General features: G+C 46.8%; 2 protein-coding genes across 2 annotated transcripts in view; one reads left to right on the plus strand and one right to left on the minus strand.

The window, feature by feature from the left end:
* Positions 1 to 19,503, minus strand: part of LOC119162218 (endothelin-converting enzyme 1) — a 161,905-nt gene that overhangs the window by 118,518 nt on the left and 23,884 nt on the right. The window lies entirely within an intron of this gene.
* On the plus strand, positions 2,282 to 3,939 carry LOC142802768 (uncharacterized). The gene is made up of 6 exons (XM_075887803.1): positions 2,282 to 2,595; positions 2,725 to 2,900; positions 3,359 to 3,418; positions 3,490 to 3,549; positions 3,616 to 3,720; positions 3,776 to 3,939. Exons 1-6 carry the CDS (start codon positions 2,480 to 2,482, stop codon positions 3,937 to 3,939), a joined length of 681 nt encoding a protein of 226 aa, XP_075743918.1. The 5' UTR covers positions 2,282 to 2,479.

The following is a 19,503-nucleotide window of genomic DNA, read 5'->3' on the forward strand; positions in this document are numbered from 1 at the left end:
GAAGAAGTTTGAAGCTTGGAGAGCGGCCAAATGAAGACGCGAGGTTCCCTGGAAGAGAAACTTCGGGGGCAGCGGAACGACAACAACGCTGGACTTTGAATGATTCTCGGAAGAGTATCATCCAGACTTTTCTTCCAAGAACTTTGGACTGAATAAGTTTTCTAACTCTTTAGTCTTTAAGTGTCTTGGTTGTTCGATGCATACGACTGCATTGTAGTGCGTATTGTTGTCTGTGTCCGTTGTTTCGAGAGTGGCTGATTGTACTGTGTAGTACATTGTTTGATTGGTGACATATTGTATTCAACTATTGTCGAGTGTGCATACTTGTGTATCGTTTTGATCTGCCATAATTGAGGATATAATTTTCTTTTGTTTATCAACTCTCGGCTCTGACTTGTTCTTTGAGCCACAGCCGGCTTTCGCTGGCACGCCAAATAGGACCACTTTTTAATTGTCCACGCTTTCCTGGTGCGGTTCGGGGGGCCGATACTTCGGCCCTTCGAATTAGCCCGGCGATTGCCTCCCTAATTAACGGGATCCGTGACACCCGCGCATTCATCCTTGCGTCCGTACGTCCATGTATCTGTCTGTCCGTCCTTTATGCTGCCGGAGACTTCAACGTAGATATTATGTACAATAGTACCTAGCTCCATTTCATCATGAACACTAACTAACCTTGGAAATCTGTAGAAGTCTGATTTACTTTCGTGTCATACCAATTCCTATGCCAAAGGGATCAACAATCCTTTTCTAATCGGGCCAGTCCTGAGACTGGCACCTTGCCTAAAAGAACGATGCCAGGGAGTGTGTGGCGCAAAGCGAGAAGACAGAACTGCAATCTCGGCGATACCTTTCGGCAATCAAGAACAGCCGAAGCCGTCGTACACGTGGGAAACTTGGAGGAATCACGAACACCAAGATTGTACGCATGTCCTAAACCACCTGATCATTCATTGCTAAAAAGTTCATTGCTGAACGGCGAGTGCTGTTTTCTTTTTGTCTTTATCTTCAGTGCTTCGCTGAAAACTCGTTCATGCCCATTTTTTGTAAACGTCGCCTCATCAAGTGTGTGGCCCACGGGACGGCTTTATGCTCTCCCATAGAAGAGTACCTATTTCTCGAAGCCTTCAACCACTTTTAAATGAGAAGCATTTCTTAAAGAACTTCGGCGACTTTGAGCCTATCCACATAGAGAAAGAAGAAGACAAGAGCGGACACTCCGCAAAACCTGGCCTCAGGAAGTGCGTCACGACTACGTAACGAACTAGTGCTTCCACCAAACTTTAGAGGGCGCAAGCGCAAAAAAACACAGTTATAATCAATGCAACAGAATTGTTTTCACAAATTAATAATTACACGCCCAAATTTGGTATGTTCTTTATACATAAAAACGATTTATTCAACACACCTTACGCGATTATTTTTCTTCAGCCGTACTGTCATAAACACCATCTACCCAGCGACAAGCCCATGCATGACTGACGGCGAGAAGCATTCGTCGCTTTCGTCAACGTCGGCTGCGTCGGCGTTTTCAAGCGTGAGATAACAGGTGAGGCACGTTTTCAAGCGAAGCTTGTTGAATGACATGTTGTTGGTCTTGTTGGGTCATTTTTTCAGAAAACGGTTACGCCTGCGCGAAAAAGACACCATGCAACAATCATAGAAAGATGCACACACACACGTTGCGCTTCGTGTGTGCGAGTTTGTTTCTTACGTGGCGTCTCATTCACGCAGTTGTAACCTTTTTCTGAAGCTTGTTAAGGACTGGGAGGTTCGCTAAAAAGAAAGTTTGTGGCTCTATGCGGCGGCTAGACGGGAACATTGTGCAACGTATGCAGTATAGCAAAGGCGGCACGGCGTCAAGCCGAGGCGACGCGTGCTGCGTCTGCCATGGACGCGAGCGTCTGTGCGCTGAGCATAGCTGGGCAGCTAGGTCATAGGCTCGGTGGCTCGGTGCAAAATATTGAGAATAGTTCGCTGGGCCTCGCATGCTTCACGACGCGTTTCCCGAAGGCTCGGAACACGAATAATTCTTGGTGTGCCGGAGGCAAATCTGGACTAGCCAAGTGGCCATCATCTTCGTTTCTTCGCTAGCCTTGTGCCACTAGTGCAAGCTGCCCACAATTTTTTTTACGTTTCCAATATGATTTTACCGCACAAATTTCAACTACGATTTTTCTTCCCAATGTACTGCTGATACTGCGTACGCACGAATGTGTTCTAAAGTTTTCAGGCCGCGATACCATTGCATTACAAGGGATAGCGGCCTGGAAACTTCTGATCTTTGTTCGTGGTCTTGACGTATATCTTTGTAAGTCAGAGTTTTATGGGTCAGAGATGTATCACTGGTTTTGTATTGTGCATCGATTAGCTAATCATTCAAAGGGGTTTGCTGGTACACTTATGACGTGCACATATCTTTTTCGTAATTTGACAGCGAAGCATCCACTTACTAACATTTTCAGACCGCGCTGACGCCATGCCGTCCGGCGGTCCAAGCTACGGCAGCTACTGCTGTGTATCGTGGTGCTTCAACAATGGCAGAACCCACAAGAAGCCTGGGACGAGTTTCTTCCGCGTACCACGGGACGGCAGGTGTGTTAAAGCTTTTGTATGGTTTGCATGTCTGTAGGCTTACTGTTCGTACTTGCTAAGTGAGGGTAACAATAAAAAATCACTATTCAAGCACTTCCTCTTTCAGCTGATAGTTCATTGCCAATGCAGGATGAAAGCATGGATGCAGTATGCTGGACGCGATGATCTCCTGAGTAAGCCGGCCAGCCTATTGTACGCAACGTACAGGGTTTGTAGCGACCATTTTACTGCTCAAAGTTTCATGGACCCTGGGCACACAAGGCTTACAAGAATGGCTGTTCCCAGTGTGCAACCAGCTGCACCATGTAAGTGATTGACTGAAACTCAAATATGTGCAATAGCAGCCACTTGTATTGAATCAGTGGCGACAGTTAACCGTGAAGATTTTTTTATGCCGATGGAGAAACCTCACTACAGAAGTAACACTTGGAAAGTCTTAAATTCTGTGAATTGTGGGCTATTACCTTCCTAACAGCAGCTTTACATTTCTGTCATGTTTTGATGCTCTGGACCTGCGCAACTTGTTTTGAAAGACTTTAAAGGGCTATTTCACGTTATATTCAAGACTGAGTGCACATGTACGTATACCTTTCATCAGTGAAAGCTGCCACTGTTGATAATTCCAAAAATCACAAATTACTTGTTTCCTAGTTGGTGCCGTCTCTTTTCTTCCACGTTCGACCAATTTATGCGTTTGAAAGAGCTGTTTAAGTTTCCCCATGCTACAAGCTTTGTAACTTGTACCAACTGCACATATATGCAGGTTCTCTGAGCGTCGCTTCAAGTAGTGACTGTGACATGGCTGCAGAAGCTGCACTGCAAGGTGCGGATGAGCTTCAGTTTGTGTTATTTTAAGCCTCTTACTGACACATTGTCGTAATTTCATTTCTTCAGGACCTGCGGTAGAGGCTTCAAAAAGCGGCTCCCACACATTGAGGTGCCCCGATGAACAGGGTGCGTTCAGTGTCGCGATTTCTTTTTTTTTTAACCCAAATTGACTGTTGACCAAAACCTCTGCAGGTGGCAGCTCCCTTGTAGCTGGTGAAAGAATTTTTGCTGATTTCGTCTTGCCGGAGAAAACCTTAACCAGTCGTTCAGCTGTCACAAAAGGAACCTGTGTGGCCGGTAAGTTGTATGTTCACTTCAACACCAGAGTGGATTGATATAGAGACTTCCGCAGGCCGCTCGCAAGATTGTTCCGACAGCACTGTCCGAGGCACTGAACAAGCTTCACAAGACCCTCCAGAAGACGTCTCCGCCAACAGCTCCACGCCTGAGTGCCTTAGAGATAATTGTGACTATGCTTTTATTGCAGCAGTTTTTAATGTGCTATTTTATGTTTAGGACATTCTGAGGAAACTATCCTCAAAAGGACAATACGTGTGCACTTACAAAAAGTAGGGGTGGGCTCTCAGTGATTTTCATTTTTTTGTGCATTGTCAACATTGTGAATGGTTTGTTTTTAGGTAGTAGAATCGAAAACTTTGTATCACAGAAAGTTGTGCACCTTGGGTCTGAAAGAGCGAGGAAAGTGCTCGTATGGGATTAGTTGTTCTTCGCTTTTACATCAATTTTTTTGTTTATTGCAGTGCGTTCCTGTGTGCCAGCGACAATGCCTCCATCAATGAAGTACAAGCAAACCATTAAACATCTGCAAGCCAAAGTAGCAGCACAGCGGAAAACTATCAAAAGACTGCAGAGACAGCCTCACCAAGCACCGTCATCGACTTCGAAAGCCCTTGAAGTTATCCGACCGCACGTCACCGAGGAGGTTTTTAAACTTCTTTCTGCACATGTTCGCTTGAGGCCCAAACGCAAGGGCAAGCGGTTTCCCGTGTGGTTCAAGAAATTCGCTCTTCACTTAAACTTCCGAGGTCCGCGAGCATACCGATTTCTGGCTCCATATTTTTCTTTGCCCTCCCGGCGTTCATTAAGGAGGTGGCTAGCTAATGTAAAGATGACTCCAGGCATAATTCCAGGAATCCTTACTTCCATTGCAACAAATACTCATGCTTGGAATGAACGGGACCGAGTGTGCGCTTTAGTTTTTGACGAAATAGCACTCAAAAAGAATTTGTACTATGATGCTTCAAGAGACGTTGTCCAGGGTTTTGCAGATGATGGCACTCATCGCACTTCAACCATCGCTGATCGAGCACTGGTTTTTCTGCTTGTTGGTGTTTCGAGAAAGTGGGTTCAACCGGTTGCTTTTACTATAGGGCACACATCAACACCATCATCTGTTATGCATAACTTGCTTGTGTCACTCATTTTGGAGCTTAGGAGCATTAATATTGCAGTGAAAGCAGTCATTTGTGACCAGGGCATTTCAAATGTAAGTCTCGCTAACCAACTAAGAGTGACTGTAGCAAAGCCTTTTTTTGAAGTTATTGGTGAGCGGGTATACTACATTTATGATGTTCCGCATTTAATTAAAACAACGCGCAATAATGTCCAAGCACACAAGTTATACATTGGGGATGACATCGTTAACTGGTCGCACATTGTAAGCCTTTACCAATCCTCACATGAGTTGCGGTTGCGATTGGCTCCAAAGTTGACTGAACGGCACGTTCATCAGAAACCTTTTTCTAATATGAAGGTCAGCAGAGCAACTCAGGTCCTCAGTGCATCAGTTTCGATTGCTATCACGGCAATGGTGTATGCGAAGGTGCTGCCTGCCTCGGCCATCACTACAGCTCAATTTTGTGATCGTATGGACAGGATTTTCGATGCCTTGAACAGCTCGAGTAAAAAAAGAACTTCGCAAAAGCTGCGGCATGCAATCATGAAAAATGATTCAGAGCTGATTGACTTCCTCCGAGGCCAGCTTCCCTGGATTGCATCATGGCAGTTTGTTGGCAGACGTCAACCACAAACCATCGTAGGTTGGCAAATTACAATTCAGGCAATTTGTCAACTATGGGACGACCTCTCCAAAAATTACAATTTTGAATACCTGTTAACACGCAGGCTTCAACAGGATCCTCTGGAGAACATATTTGGCCACATTAGGCAAAAACAGGGTTGCAACACCAACCCCAATGTAGCACAATTTATTTGTGGCCTGAAGCACATCTGCATAAGAAAACTCTTCAAGCTGTCAGAATACGGAAATGTCGAGGATGATGAATGTGACCTCCTCCAAGAGCAGCTTTCGCCATTCTCTTTCACCAGGGCGTCTCTTGTGGATAATGAGGAGTGTGCACAGCCACAGCCTGACGACTTTCCCGCTCTAGACGATCTCTCTGAACTTGCGACAAACATTCACTCCCATATTATCGATGACTCCGCTGCATATTATGTAGCTGGTTTTCTCATCAAACACTTCCTTCGGAATGCATGTGACGGTTGCAGTTGCCCACAGTTACTGAAAGACGACAGTGAGACGCTTAAGGGTACCCACCAGTATTTCACAATGCTCAAAGCATACCACGTTCCCAGCAAACATTTTGGGAATCTCACTGTGCCATCAGAAGCAGCTTTTGCATAGTACAACAACTTGAATCTCACTTTCTTGCCATAATTGAGGCCACTGCACATCACCTGAAAGTGTGCGATGTTTTGTATCACCATCTGTCAAGTGTTGGCGATTTTCATTTCTGCTCTGCTGGGTGTCGCGCTAAGTTTCTGAAAATGTTTTGCCGGGTTCGTTTATGTTGGCATGTGCGTTTTGTGAACCGAAACTTAGACAGGGTTAGGTTCCAGTCTTCAATCTTGGGCATACAGCTTGACAAGTTCAAAGGTTAGCAATTAGCAGCGGGTTTACACTAAAGTATTCGAGTTGAGCCGAATCTTGCAATAGCTTTGTTATGTTATTACTTCGTTACAGCAGACTTCATTATGGTCTTATATGCTTATATTCAGTTCAACTGGACTAACCACTCCTTCGTTGCATTCATTGTTTTGGTTACACGCTATGAGGAGTACGAACACTGTGTATTCGCTCGAAGTGATTTGCATAACCTTAAAAAGAATGTTGGGTATCCTGTCTGTATTTTTTGTAGCAAATACGGGCGAACTGTACACTTTACTGTGGGTCGCTTGGTCACTGTGTATGCTTTATCTCTCCAGCTCAAGTAATATATCGATAACAAAACCGCTTGTTGAAATGTCTTCGAGCGGGTAAGGAACACAGTATGAAGTGGGCACGGTTCATGTTATCACGCTTTTCGTATTTTAGCTTCTCATCAACCTCCTCATCTTGCCCATCAAAATTTTCAAAAGAATACCCAAACTTGTAGCGTTTGATGGGGCTGCGGACGCTGCCATTTTATTTTTATATAGCTTGTGAGTGATAACGTACGATGTAGAGCCTTTGTGAAAAATAATGAGCCAAAGTGGTTTCCTTCTGCTATTTATTAGCCCTGTAATACCGCTCTCGTAGCACCAATTAAAGTCCACAATTCTGGATAAAGTGATGACTACAATCTATTTTAGCTCGCAAGCGTCACAGCAACACCCAGACGCAAATCACTTGGGATCTTTAGTTTTTGATGAAGGCGACGCATAACAAAAGCCACAAGACCTGCCAGTGTTGTAGCATAAAGTTTGTCTTTCACGTAGTGAGCAAGCTGCAAAGCCCTACCTTTCTGAGGACAAGCAGGCATCAAGTCCGCTTTTTTTTCATTTTCGATAAGCTGTTCTTAAGCACAGCCAGCACACTACACCTTTGCCTTTCTGCTATATTGTGTCGTGTGGTTTCTGAGCGCTCTTTTTTTCTATGCATTGTTTCGGTTAAGCCCAGGCGTGATTCGCGACTTCATTGCTGTGTATATGTCACTTCTTCCTTCTTCATCAGCACTGTGCGCTGTGTTTTTGCCATAGATCCTTACTTACCCACTGGCCCGGTGTGTCATACTTGACCAGCTTCTCGGCTTCTGCCAACTCTAGCGATGTGTGCGTTGTCTGTGTTCTCTATGTATTTGTTACAATATTTGTTACAATTTATTTGTAAGGCGAGATGCATTTGTTGTCTACCTTTGTCATATTGTGCTTTTTATATTCTCATACTCTACCTTGCCTCTGAATAAAACATTGCGGATGCTCTGTTTCTTTGACTGATATATACATTGATCACTTGTTCCAAAAGAAAAACACAAGCGCGATGAATAAAACCGTAGTGAATAATCATTACCTGCATCTCTTTTTATTATAACTTAATCGAAATAAAAATTACGTCACGACCGATTCGCACGAACCACTGAACAAAACAAAACAGGGAATCGCTAAATCAAAACGACCTACAAAAACTATCCATTTGGGCGATGAATAGTGGTCTGAAATCATGAATTTTCGTCATAGCCAAACGTCGGTTATGCAAAGTAATTCAAAATTTGCGCCAGTGAAACCGAAACCGGAAGCGCACGCCACTTGCTCTCATCAACCACTAGGTGTGCAAGAGTCGATTGGGCCGCTGGGGTCTATGGGAGTGTCCACTCTTCACCTTTTTTTATTTCTCTATGCTATCCATCCATCCATCCATTCATCCATCCATCTAGCCCCCTACGACTTTTAGCTTTCCTGGCTGTTTGGATAATGGTATCGATACCAAACTTCGTATGGCATAACATGTCTATATGGCGAGCATATTTGACTAGTCGTAACATCAAAATTATTTTATGTGTGTCATGAATGTTGCGAATTACGTTTCATGGCCTTGCTGCTCTTGCGGTAGTTTCGTTCACATGACATGTTGCAAAACTGCTATGGTATGACATGATTGCATGTCGAACACAAGTGACAGACCGTAACACGAAAATCATAACATGCGTGTCATGTAACAACATGACTACATGCCACGCTCAGGATGCGCTCTCAGCCGTTTCGCTAGCGTCACATATACCAAATTTAGTATTACGGTATGTGAACGGATGACGAAGGTATCTGACTGGTGCAAACATGGTAATCTCGCGATGCGTGTCGTAACAACATGGCTACATGCCACACTCATGATACGCCAGCGGCCGTTTTGCTACCTTCACTTATACAAAATTAGGTATTACACACGGGACGTAAGTGAATGACGAAAGTATGATACTGGTGCAAGCATGATAAACATGAGATGTGTGTCATGTAACAACATTACATGCTGCGCTCATGATGCACTCGTGGCCGTTTCACTAGCTTCACATATACTAAATTCGGTATTACGAGACGCGAACGGACGACATAGGTACATGACACATCCAAACATAATAATCACGACATGCGTGTCATGTAACAACATGACTACATGCCACACTCATGATGCGCTCGCGGCCGTTTCGCTAGCTTCACATATGCCAAACTTAGTATTACGTGACGTAAATGGATGACGAAGGTATGTGACTGGTAGAAACGTGATAATCGTGAGATGCGTGTCATGTGAGAACATGACTACATGCCACAGTCAAGGCACCAATACACTTCGACGTGACCCGGCGCGCGTGCGCGCCGGCGTTCGTTACGTCGCGTCACTCCGGCGTTGCCACGCCAGGCGCAGATCCTGCCATATACTCGCAGGCACACGCGGCGTTGCTTTTATGCATGCGCGCTTCAGCGCGTCCGGCATCCCTCCTTCTCGAAAAAAAAAAAGGCAGACGCAGTGCTGTCTGGGTAACGCATTGGCGCCAAATGCAGCATGTCGCATTTCGCGCCGGTTTCCGTCGGGCCGCGACGACGGGCGCTGGTCGCGCTTGGCATCAGACTATAGAGTGCTCACGTTTTGCTAACGTAGCGTCACTGTGCCCAGCGTGCGTTTGCGTCAACGTTACGTTAGAATATATTGGGCCCTTCATGATGCACTCGCTGCCGTTTCGCTAGCTCCACATATAGCAGATTTGGAGTTACGTGACGTCAATAAGTTATGAAGGTATATGACTGGTGCGAACAAGATAATCATTACACGCGGAACAAGTAATAACATGACAAAATACCACGTTCATGGAGTGCTCGCGGCTGTTTCGCTAGGTTCACACATTAAATTTGGCCTCACGTGACGTGAATAAATTCCTTCCTCAGTCCTCGTTCCTCATTCGTGCCTCGCACATCATCGATTCCCACTGTACGTGAGATCTGCCAAATTTTTTTTCCAAAGAAGCTGTCGTTACTCTATAGATATAGTTGTGAACATCGTTGTGTAATCAATCGAGACGACTCACAGCTCTCCCATTGTTGAGTACGAAGTACTTAAGATCATTCAACACTTTTTCTGAACACTACCTTTGTGCTCTTCCATATACAGTGGAATACATCTTACTCGAAACCATCAGACATTTGTCCTAAACACACCGATGTGTCTGGGACGTGCCAGACTGTACGCTTTCTCTAGCTGCAATCGACACAGCTCTCTGCTCGTTCTCATAATCGAGTACGAAGTGCTAGAAATTGTAAAAACGCTCTTTCTATACACATTTCCGATTCAATTTCCAAAGGTGCATTGCTCTCCCGTAGTAGAGTACATCGTATTGTAAATAATCGAACATTAGTTCTAAGCACAAGTGTTCGCGTATGCTGGTTCAATAGATTTCCATTTGCTCCGCAGAGCTTCTATCTGTTCTGTCGGAGATGCTCTTCTTCTAAGGTGAGGAGGTATTCCTTAGGCACTGGTCCTGCACCTCTGGTTTCGACTGTGAGACACGCATGAAGCTTTTCTATCGGCCCTTTTGGATTTGTTAGGCTAATGTCTCGTTTGGTGACGGCAGAAATGTCATGTAAATTCACAAAATGTACACATTCACGCTCTACTAATGTTTTTTTTTGTTTACCATGCAATGTGCATATAAATACATATCTTTTTGTGACAAAGCTCTCTTTTCTCTCCGTTTCTCTTTCTCTATCTTTGTGCGTGTGTGCGTGCGTGCGTGTGCGTGAGTGCATGCGTCGATGTTTAAAGAAGGTGCGAATGTTCAATAGAAATGTTAGTCTATGGCTTGAGTATATCTTAGCACACGCACGAAGAGTCACACTGTAATATGCTTGAAGGTGACTTATCAGACCTTGGAACTGCGTCAGGCTTTTGTATACCATCAAAACGAACCTCTGGCTAGTGAAAACTATCGTAGTGATAGACTCTGGCGAAGTCTGTTCCGGCGAGTACAAGTATGACTACCACTGCAACGTTAATCCCATCGCCGAGCCAAGTTAAAACGCTTGTGGCCGAGATTCCTGCCCAAATCTGACAGAGTACCAAAGCCTTGACACGTTTTTCACCGCGACACGTTTTTCCGTATGTAGACATTGTTGACAGTAAAAGCGCCCAGGAAATATATTGAGATAGTAGTACCGCTTAGTTTCTAAATCATGTCAGCGCAAAGCGATAAAAAAAGAATGTAGTAACATGGAGTGGAAGGGGTTGTGCGAAAAAGTTGGTGTGTTTAAACCCCCCCCCCCTTTTGCTCTGGAACAGAGTTCCAACCAACAGGATGCTACAATTTGTTCATAGACTTTGTGCGCACAGTGTGCGCGTAATACACGTTTCTTTCAGTGTCCAGTATACCTATAGCGAAGTTATCATATGACCTGTTTCTAACGCAAGTAGCAAGCTTTCTTGCGTCTTGTTTATTCTATTTCTCTCTGCGCTTATTACTCCCAGTGGAAGCTCGCAACAAAGTTGTCGCGATTTCGAGAAATCCCTGTTCGAAAAAATCTCTCCGTAATCTCTTGCAACGAGAGCAACGAACGTTACTGCGCTCATAACGACGCCTCAGACCTGAATCGAAGCGATCAACGACTTGCCTGATCCGTAACAAGTGTGTCCTGCTTGTTCCTTTCTTTTTTTCATCAACTTCATTCTAGAGTACACTATCTTTTGGAGCACCTTTGTGCTTTCTTGGAAAAGAAGCGGCATTCTAGCAAATTGCCCGATAAAACTAGTAATAAAGTTGATAAAAGGAGAGAGAGAGAGAGAAAATTTAATGCGGAAAGGCAGGGAGGTTAACCAGAAAACATATCCGGTTTGCTACCCTGCACTGGGGAAGGGGTAAGGGGAGACAGGAAAGTAAGAAAAAGAAATGGGAAAGGGAGGAAGAGAAGCACAAACACACACACACACACGCGCACACAGTAGTGTCACAATCGTTCAACGAGGCGGGTCGCTCGCAGAAACTTCATCAGCGCCTTCGTTGCTTTCTGGCGTGAAGCTCGATCTTTCCGACATTCCAAGATTGACTGCTCAGAAAGTGGCTGGTCGTCGAGGCGAGCAAACACTGCTGAGAGGGACTGTCGCTGAGAGCTGTACTGGGGGCACTGACATAAAATATGTTCAATTGTTTCGTCATTGTCGCAATGGTCGCATGCAGCGCTGTCTCTCATTCCGATGCGGTAGGCAAAGGCGTTCGTGAAAGACACCCCAAGCCACATGCGGCAGAGAAGGGTCGTCTCGGATCGGGGTAGGCCAGATGGAATAGTAAGTCGTAGGCATGGGTCCAGGCGGTGAAGACGGGTGTGGAGAAAACCGGGCGTATTCCGCATAGACCTTGCGATATCCTGCGCAAGCGTATTAATCTTTGCTGCTGCGTCGCTTCTTGATAGTGGAATAGGTTCCATCACTCCATTTTCGTGAGCATTCTTAGCTGCATCGTCGGCATGCTCGTTACCGATGATGCCGCAATGGCCTGGTAACCACTGAAAAGATATGTCCTTCGTCTATTAGGTGATGGTACAGTTGTCGTATTTCGAGCGCCAATTGGTCTTGAGGCCCACGACGTAGAGCATTGTGTAGACATTGGAGAGCTGGTTTCGAATCAGTAAAAATGCTCCATTTTTGTGGTGTCTCTCGATCAATCCTGCGGAGTGCGCTGCGGAGTGCCGCGAGCTCCACGGCTGTCGATGTCGTCTTGTGTGACGTTCTGAACTGGATGGTTTCGGCTCTTGCTGGGAAGATCACAGCTCCTGCAGATCCTCCAACAGTTGTCGAGCCATCCGTGTAAAGTTTGACATGATCTTTGTATTCTTCGTGTAGCATGAGTAGAATCATCTGCTTTAAAGCTGGCGCCGAGAGCTCCGCCTTCTTGCGAATCCCCGGCACTGTCAAGCGCAGTTTTGGTCGGTCTAAGCACCAAGGAGGTGTTAGTATCCGTTCCGGAGGCGTGTAGACTGTTGGAAGGCACTCACGGAAAGTCAATACTCTCTTACAGAAGGAGGCACTCGGTCGATCTTCTGGAAGCGAAGCTAGGTGGTGGGCAGGGGCGCGAGCAAGGTGTCTAATATGAGCTCTAAGCACCTCCAAAGTAATGTGCACTGTGGCCGGATGATCTTTGGCGATTGTGATGGTTTCCGCTGTTGATGTACAGCGTGGTAATCCAAGACAAACTCTGAGTGCCTGGCCCTGGGCGTTTTCTATTGTGCGTATACTGCTTTTGCAAGCGTTCGTCAGAACCGGCAAGCTATACCGCAGGTACCCCAGAAACAGCGTTTTGTACAAATGCAACATCGCGTGCACTGATATGCCCCACGTTTTGCCTCCGAGGAACTTGAAAAGTTGTGCGATGGCCGTTAGGCGCTTCTTTAGAGTGGCCACATGGGGACTCCAGCAGAGATTTCGATCGATCGCGACCCCCAAAAACCTGTGGGTCCTGGCGTAGCAGACACTGTGTCCATTGATGGCGATGGGATATGACGTCATTGCCTTCCGCGTGAACGCGACCAGCGCCGATTTCTCAGGAGAAATCTCGAGGCCTTGTTCTCTAAGGTACGCCGATATTGAATTCGCTGCTTTCTGGAGTCTCGCACGTACCTGAGGACGTGTTACACCTGACGTCCAGGCACAAATATCATCTGCATAGAGAGATATCTGCACGGAATCTGGTATGCGTTCCACGAGACCGATCAGAACCAGGTTGAACAGTGTGGGGCTCAATACACCACCTTGAGGAACACCACGGTGTGTATAATGTTCAGAAGTCGGCCCATCATCAGTTTGCATAAACAATGATCTCATATGTAGGTAGCATTGGATCCAGCGGTACACTCGCCCACCCAAACCAACTGACTCGAGGGCGTCAAGTATGGCTTCGTGAGAAACATTGTCATATGCTCCTTTGACATCTAAAAATAGTGCGACAGATAACCGTCTGCTCATTTTCTGGTGTTGTACGTAGGTCACCAGGTCAATGACATTGTCAATGGAGCTCCGAAGACGACGAAAACCGGCCATGGCGTCTGGATATATTCTATGGCGTTCTAGGAACCACTCGAGTCTGGCAAGGATCATTCGCTCCATCAGCTTCCCTACGCAACTAGCCAGCGCTATTGGGCGGTATGATGTCAGCTCTAGAGGCGATTTTCCAGGTTTGAGAAGTGCAACCAACCGGCTTGTTTTCCATTCTCTGGGGACCGTTCCATCTCTCCAAGACTCATTGAATACTTCCAGCAAAGCACTTCGTGCTCGATCACCGAGATTGCATAATAGGCGGTATGATATGCCATCCGGCCCAGGCGATGACGATCGATTGCATGAAGCAAGAGCCACATTCAGTTCTTCCATTGAAAAAGGCAGGTCCAGGTGCGGGTCAAGTGAATGTGGCGTGTAATCAGCAGTAAGGGCTTCTGTGCAATTTGACGGGCCCGCAATCTTCCTACAAAAATCTTCCGCTACCTCGATATCCCTTCTATTTTGGAAAAGGGCCAAGGCTTTAAACGGAAAATGTTGTTGGGGAAATATGCGTAGGCCTCGCACGGTTCGCCATATTTGAGAAAGCGGTTTGCGAGGGTCTAGACTCGCGCAAAACTTCGCCCACCGTTGAAACTCCAGTTTGTCTATACGACGCTGGATCTTCTTTTGCATGCGCCTGGCCATCCGTAGATCTTGAATGGATTTTGTGCGTCGATATCTACGCTCCGCACGCCGACGAGTCGCACGGAGTCGCTCCAACTCCACGTCCGTTTCTGAGGGCCTTGAAGAATGTGCCAGCGTGCGCATCGCACTCTGCGCTGCTTGTTTGATCGCTTGCTCAATGCCAGAGGTTAAGCCTTTTTCACAAGCGTGTTCAATGTTGGTTGTGAATGCTGAAAAATCGATCCTCCGTACGGTTTTCGGCGGGTGGTCGCTAGCAAAGCCTTCGATGGTGAGATAACTGGGGATGTGATCGCTACCATGTGTCTCGATGTCTAAAAACCACTTAACGCTTGTGGCGAAGCGACGTGACACAAACGTCAAGTCCAAACAGCTGCTGTACGTTGATCCTCGCAGAAATGTAGGGCTCCCATCATTAAGTAGAGACAGTTCATGAGTCGATACAAATGAAGCCAGCCTCCGGCCCGTGGCATTGACTTTTGAACTTCCCCAGATTGGGTGGTGGGCGTTGAAGTCCCCTATAATTATCCACGGATCCGGGACGCTCGAAAGAATGTCATCCAGTCTTTGGCAATCAAAACGGGCTGAGGGAGATAAGTAGACACCTATTAATGTGAAGGTGAGGGTTTTCTGCTTCACAGTCAGGCAAACATATTGGTTCTCATCATGAGGCGACACAGGTTGAATGATGTAGGTAAGCTCCCGACGAATATACACAATGACCTTGCTGCTTTCGTTTCGGGTTTTGGACGGGATTGATTCGTAGCCGGATAGCCTGATCGGGTTTGATAATTTCGGTTCACATATTACGATGATTGGGAAACGGTTAGAAAACACGTACTGACGAAAATCGGAAATCCGTGATCTAAGTCCTCTTGCGTTCCACTGGATGACTGATGCTTCTCTGACGTCTTTGCGGAACGATTGTTGATCTCCTGCCATGACTCTACGCGAGGGAGGCGAGGACTGGGCTCAGCGCGTCCAACACCTGTAACCCGCTTCGAGCGGTTGGAGTTCCCAGGCTTCTTAGTATGTCTGCCATGACAGCGACGAGGGATCGTAACATCGGGATGATCTGTCGATCGACCCTTGACACATCCTCAACGGAAGTAGACTCGGTGGAAGGTGTAGGGCGGCGAGGCCTCGCAGGAGGCTCCTTTGCAGGCTGCGTACGCGGAAGCGTAGGCCACTCATCCGCAGCTGTGAGCTTCTCCACTTCATTTCGCTTCGTTTTTACTACTTCACTCGTGCTCGGAGGAAATGGGTTATGCGCAACACTCTGTCCTACACGCCTCCGTCGGCGACTACGCCGCCGCCGTACCCTTTCAGCAGCCTCTCTGTGGGTAGAATTGTCCCTAACCATTTGTTTGATAATGGCGATTTCCTTCTTAATCCGAGGGCATTCCTTGGATGCAGCATCATGCGGACCATCACAGTTTCTGCACTTCAGACTTGTTGCCCGACATGCGTCTGCAGTGTGCGGCTCAGCGCATCGGGGGCATACTGTGGTGTTTGTACATACACTCTTGATGTGCCCAATTTTCATGCAGTTATGGCACTGGAGTGGTTTAGGGACAAATGGTCGAACAGGATGTCGGAAGTGTCCCACTTTGACATGCGACGGAATGGAATCTCCTTTGAACATTATCTTTACACAACGGGTGTTTCCGAGGCGAAGTACATTCGCGATGAGAACTCCTTCGTTCGCTGGTTTTATGAGAGTTGGGAGGTCCGAGTTTGCTATGGCCAAATCAATGTCGTAGATTACTCCCGCCATGCAGGCACCGTCCATTGGAATAACCGGTCGAACTTTGATGCCTCCCAAATCTGATACTCTACGAAGCTTGTCTATGGCGCTGGCAGTCATTGTGTCCACAGCTAGAATATTCTTCCGCGTGTTCACCCGGATATCCTTAATGTCGTTTGGTGCTACCCCCTCAAAGTACATAGAGAGAGCTTGCCTGTTTACTGCTCGAAGGCTGATGGTGGAGTCCTCGGGCATGAATAGGATGGTGTGCGGCCAGCGTTCTCCTTTTGACTGAGACGTTAATGTCCCTGCTGGTGAAGACGGCTTGATACTTCTTCTTTTGGCCTTCCTGCTTCTCACGGTCTCGAAGTCGTCATCCGACGAGTCGTCGCCAGTGGCCGAGTACAGTTCCGTGTCCTCGCTGGTGCTCGAACAGGTGCTTCGTTTCCGCGACGAGCTTGCCAAAGGTGGTCTATGGCCGGACAGAGCCGCAGAAGGCTCCGCGTCCACAGCCATGAGGCAGTGACTATCACCGTTGGCCTCACTGGTTCTGGGCCAGGCGCGCTGATTTACCGAGGAGCTCGCCATAGCAGACCTCTGGCTGGGCGGACCAGTGGATGACTCCGCGTCCGTCGCCTTGGGGCAGGGAGCAGCGTCTCCCGTAAAAAGCGAAAAACTTGATAACAATGCTCGGAGCCGAAAGCAGAAGCGTTCTATCCCGCTATGACTATGCGGGGCTCCTAAACAGAAATTGAAGCTAATAAAAACAATAAAACGGATAACACGCGCAAGTGCCATCCGGACATGACCATCGGCGCAAACCGTGATAGGCAGTTCGATGATGACGCGCTAAATGACGTCGTCGACAGCGTGAGTGATTCGTTAATGCTTGGTGTGCCACCACCTTTAACGATCAGTGTCGGGGAAAAGAGCTCGACTCTTCAGCAGAGTTATCTCTTGTCATTCGTTGGGACGTCAGTGCGTATTTAGATGTCTTGAGTAAGTGTACGAAGAAAGAAGTCAAGGTCACAGCCCTGTACGACATACAGGGCTGCGACTTTACCATAGACTAAACGAGCATCATCGTAATGCCACAACAGCAATATCGGGCCATTTTAGCACTCACTGCCCCGATTGGGGCTGCATCCCGTTGCTTGAAGACACTTCTATTCTGTATAAGGCCCATAGTAAGATAAGAGAAATTCTTCAGGTCTATGAAATTGCTAGGTTATAAAAAAATGTGCGTTAGCGAGCCTTCGGTCACCCTATTTCAAAAAGTCTTGCAACATATCCCTTTGCATGGTGATGATCGCTGTGTCCGCAGCGTGTTGATCTTGCTCTTTACGCTTGTTATGTTCATCGATATGCACCACTTATGGTTTTTTTTTCGTAGAGCAGAGCCCCATGAGCTTTTTAGTGCTTCGGGTAGTGCCAACAGGAGCTATCATCATCATAAGCTGGTCCTCACTCACTTTGTCCTTTTCAACTTAGCTTCGCTCTTGTTACGAAGCCGAGACGCCAACACGGTTCCGAAGGCGCCACTGCTCCGAACTCCGCCGACACGGTCACCAGCCATTTGGTAGCGTGCGTTACTGAGTTTGCGACTTATTCTGCGCAGAGCTGATAGACGAGCGATCGAGACGACGGCGAGTTAAGGCAAAGTTTATGTAGAGCAAAGAAATAGAGGCGTTACAAATTCGGCACTGAGGCCGACAGCTTAGAGACCCGAAGAACCAAGATGTCTTCTCTGACACATTGGTCTACTGCTGGCGACGCGCCGCAGGGCTTTTTTTTATGGGCACCGGTTCCATCCTATGAGCAACCAAATGTCCAATCAGAAGCGCCGCTGGCCGTGATGTCGGAATCCTCCAATGGGGCCCGCCGATGCGCGTGGTTGCACCAAGGACGAGTGACGTTCCCACGCATTGCGTAAGACTCGCCAGACCGGAAGGCGCCGATTGCTTCAACGGGCTCGCGGGCGGAGGGAGCTCGCGGTGCGTTGCGTGACAGACTGGCGCCGCCGCTTGATGACGTCGTTGAGTTGATCGCGTCAGGCGGGCTCGATTGCTGGCCTTGACACAGATTGCCTTTGCAGAGGCATTGACGTTTGGTGTGGACTCGCAGGCGTAAAACTCACATCGGAAAAGAAATATCATGACCGGCGAGACTGCTGCGTGGCGAAAAATCACGTAGCTTAATGTAATTATACTTTTCAGGTCAAAAAAATGATGTGAAGTGCTAATCACGTCACTACTAAACGTAACTAGTCACTTCCGTGTAATCATGTAATCATCCTGCGACCACTCGCGGGACTATGGGTTACGTAGGATCACTCAACATCACGTTACGTGAGTAAAATACTAAATAAAATAAATGCTAAAACCGCAACATTATGAAAAGAGGCTGTCACGAAACATGTCAAGCCAACTCTAGCCACACTTAATACTACAAGCAAAAATTTAGCATATCTAGTAAAAGCTTGGCATTACTATCAAAACGGAACTAAAGGTCGAACACTAGCCCCGGCGATGGTAGTACCAGCATTGCGCCATTAGTACAAGCTGCACACTTCATGATCTGCTTTTATCTCTCAATTTCGGTCAATCGGAACACGTTTAGTGGTTCGTATAAAAATGAACTATTAGTTCTAAGTAGAGCTGTGTTCGCGTTTAATTTCTTTCCTCATCCTTTTTCAAGTCGTGTTTTCTCAAGGTCACGGATGTGAAGCATCTGGGCCGCCGGCGTGTTTGTTTTATATAGAATTCCGTATCACTGCACCATTACAGCTCCGTAATCCAGGCAGGAGCCATGCCACGCTGACTTGGTTGCTATCTGCGGACTTAAAAATAGAAACCATGAATCTACGTAGCTAGCACAGAAGGGAATAAGCTCTCTGGTGCGTGAGCACCTTCTACGAACAAGCGAAATGCATATGCCAGCTACCTGAGAAATGGGGAGGGTCGAAACATTTAGGTAAGGGGGTTTCAGCTACACGAACGCGAAATGTACAGAGGAGCAAAGCAAGGAGTTTTTTTTCGAGGGATTTGTTGGGTGAGGCCCTGGTGGTGCAAAGCTTCTAACCGGAACTGCAGGAAAGGGTGTTTCCTTTTTATGAAAGTTCTCAAACGTTTCTCGAAATGCAGCTTACCCGAAGGTAAGCATCTTTTTTTTTCTTTTTTTTTCTTCCTTCTAACATACCCGGTATCACTTCCCTACAGCCAGTAGGAAAGGATCTTTCAACTTGACTAAAGCCGTCGGCTTTTTGTTGGGCTACCTACTGTTTTATTTTTAGAGGGCCGGTGGTGATTAGTGGGATTTACTTGTCGTAACGCATATCCATTTTTATGACGGACCGTGATTACAATCCTGAATATATATATATATA

This window comes from Rhipicephalus microplus, chromosome 3 (genome assembly GCF_043290135.1).
Source record: "Rhipicephalus microplus isolate Deutch F79 chromosome 3, USDA_Rmic, whole genome shotgun sequence".
NCBI lineage: Eukaryota > Metazoa > Arthropoda > Arachnida > Ixodida > Ixodidae > Rhipicephalus > Rhipicephalus microplus.

Coding starts and splice junctions, on each gene's coding strand:
- LOC142802768 (XM_075887803.1), top strand. CDS start 2,480: ATGCCGTCCGGCGGTCCAAGCTACGGCAGCTACTGCTGTGTATCGTGG. Junction 2,901..3,358: donor TGTGCAACCAGCTGCACCAT/GTAAGTGATTGA, acceptor ACATATATGCAG/GTTCTCTGAGCGTCGCTTCA. Junction 3,721..3,775: donor AAAAGGAACCTGTGTGGCCG/GTAAGTTGTATG, acceptor AGACTTCCGCAG/GCCGCTCGCAAGATTGTTCC.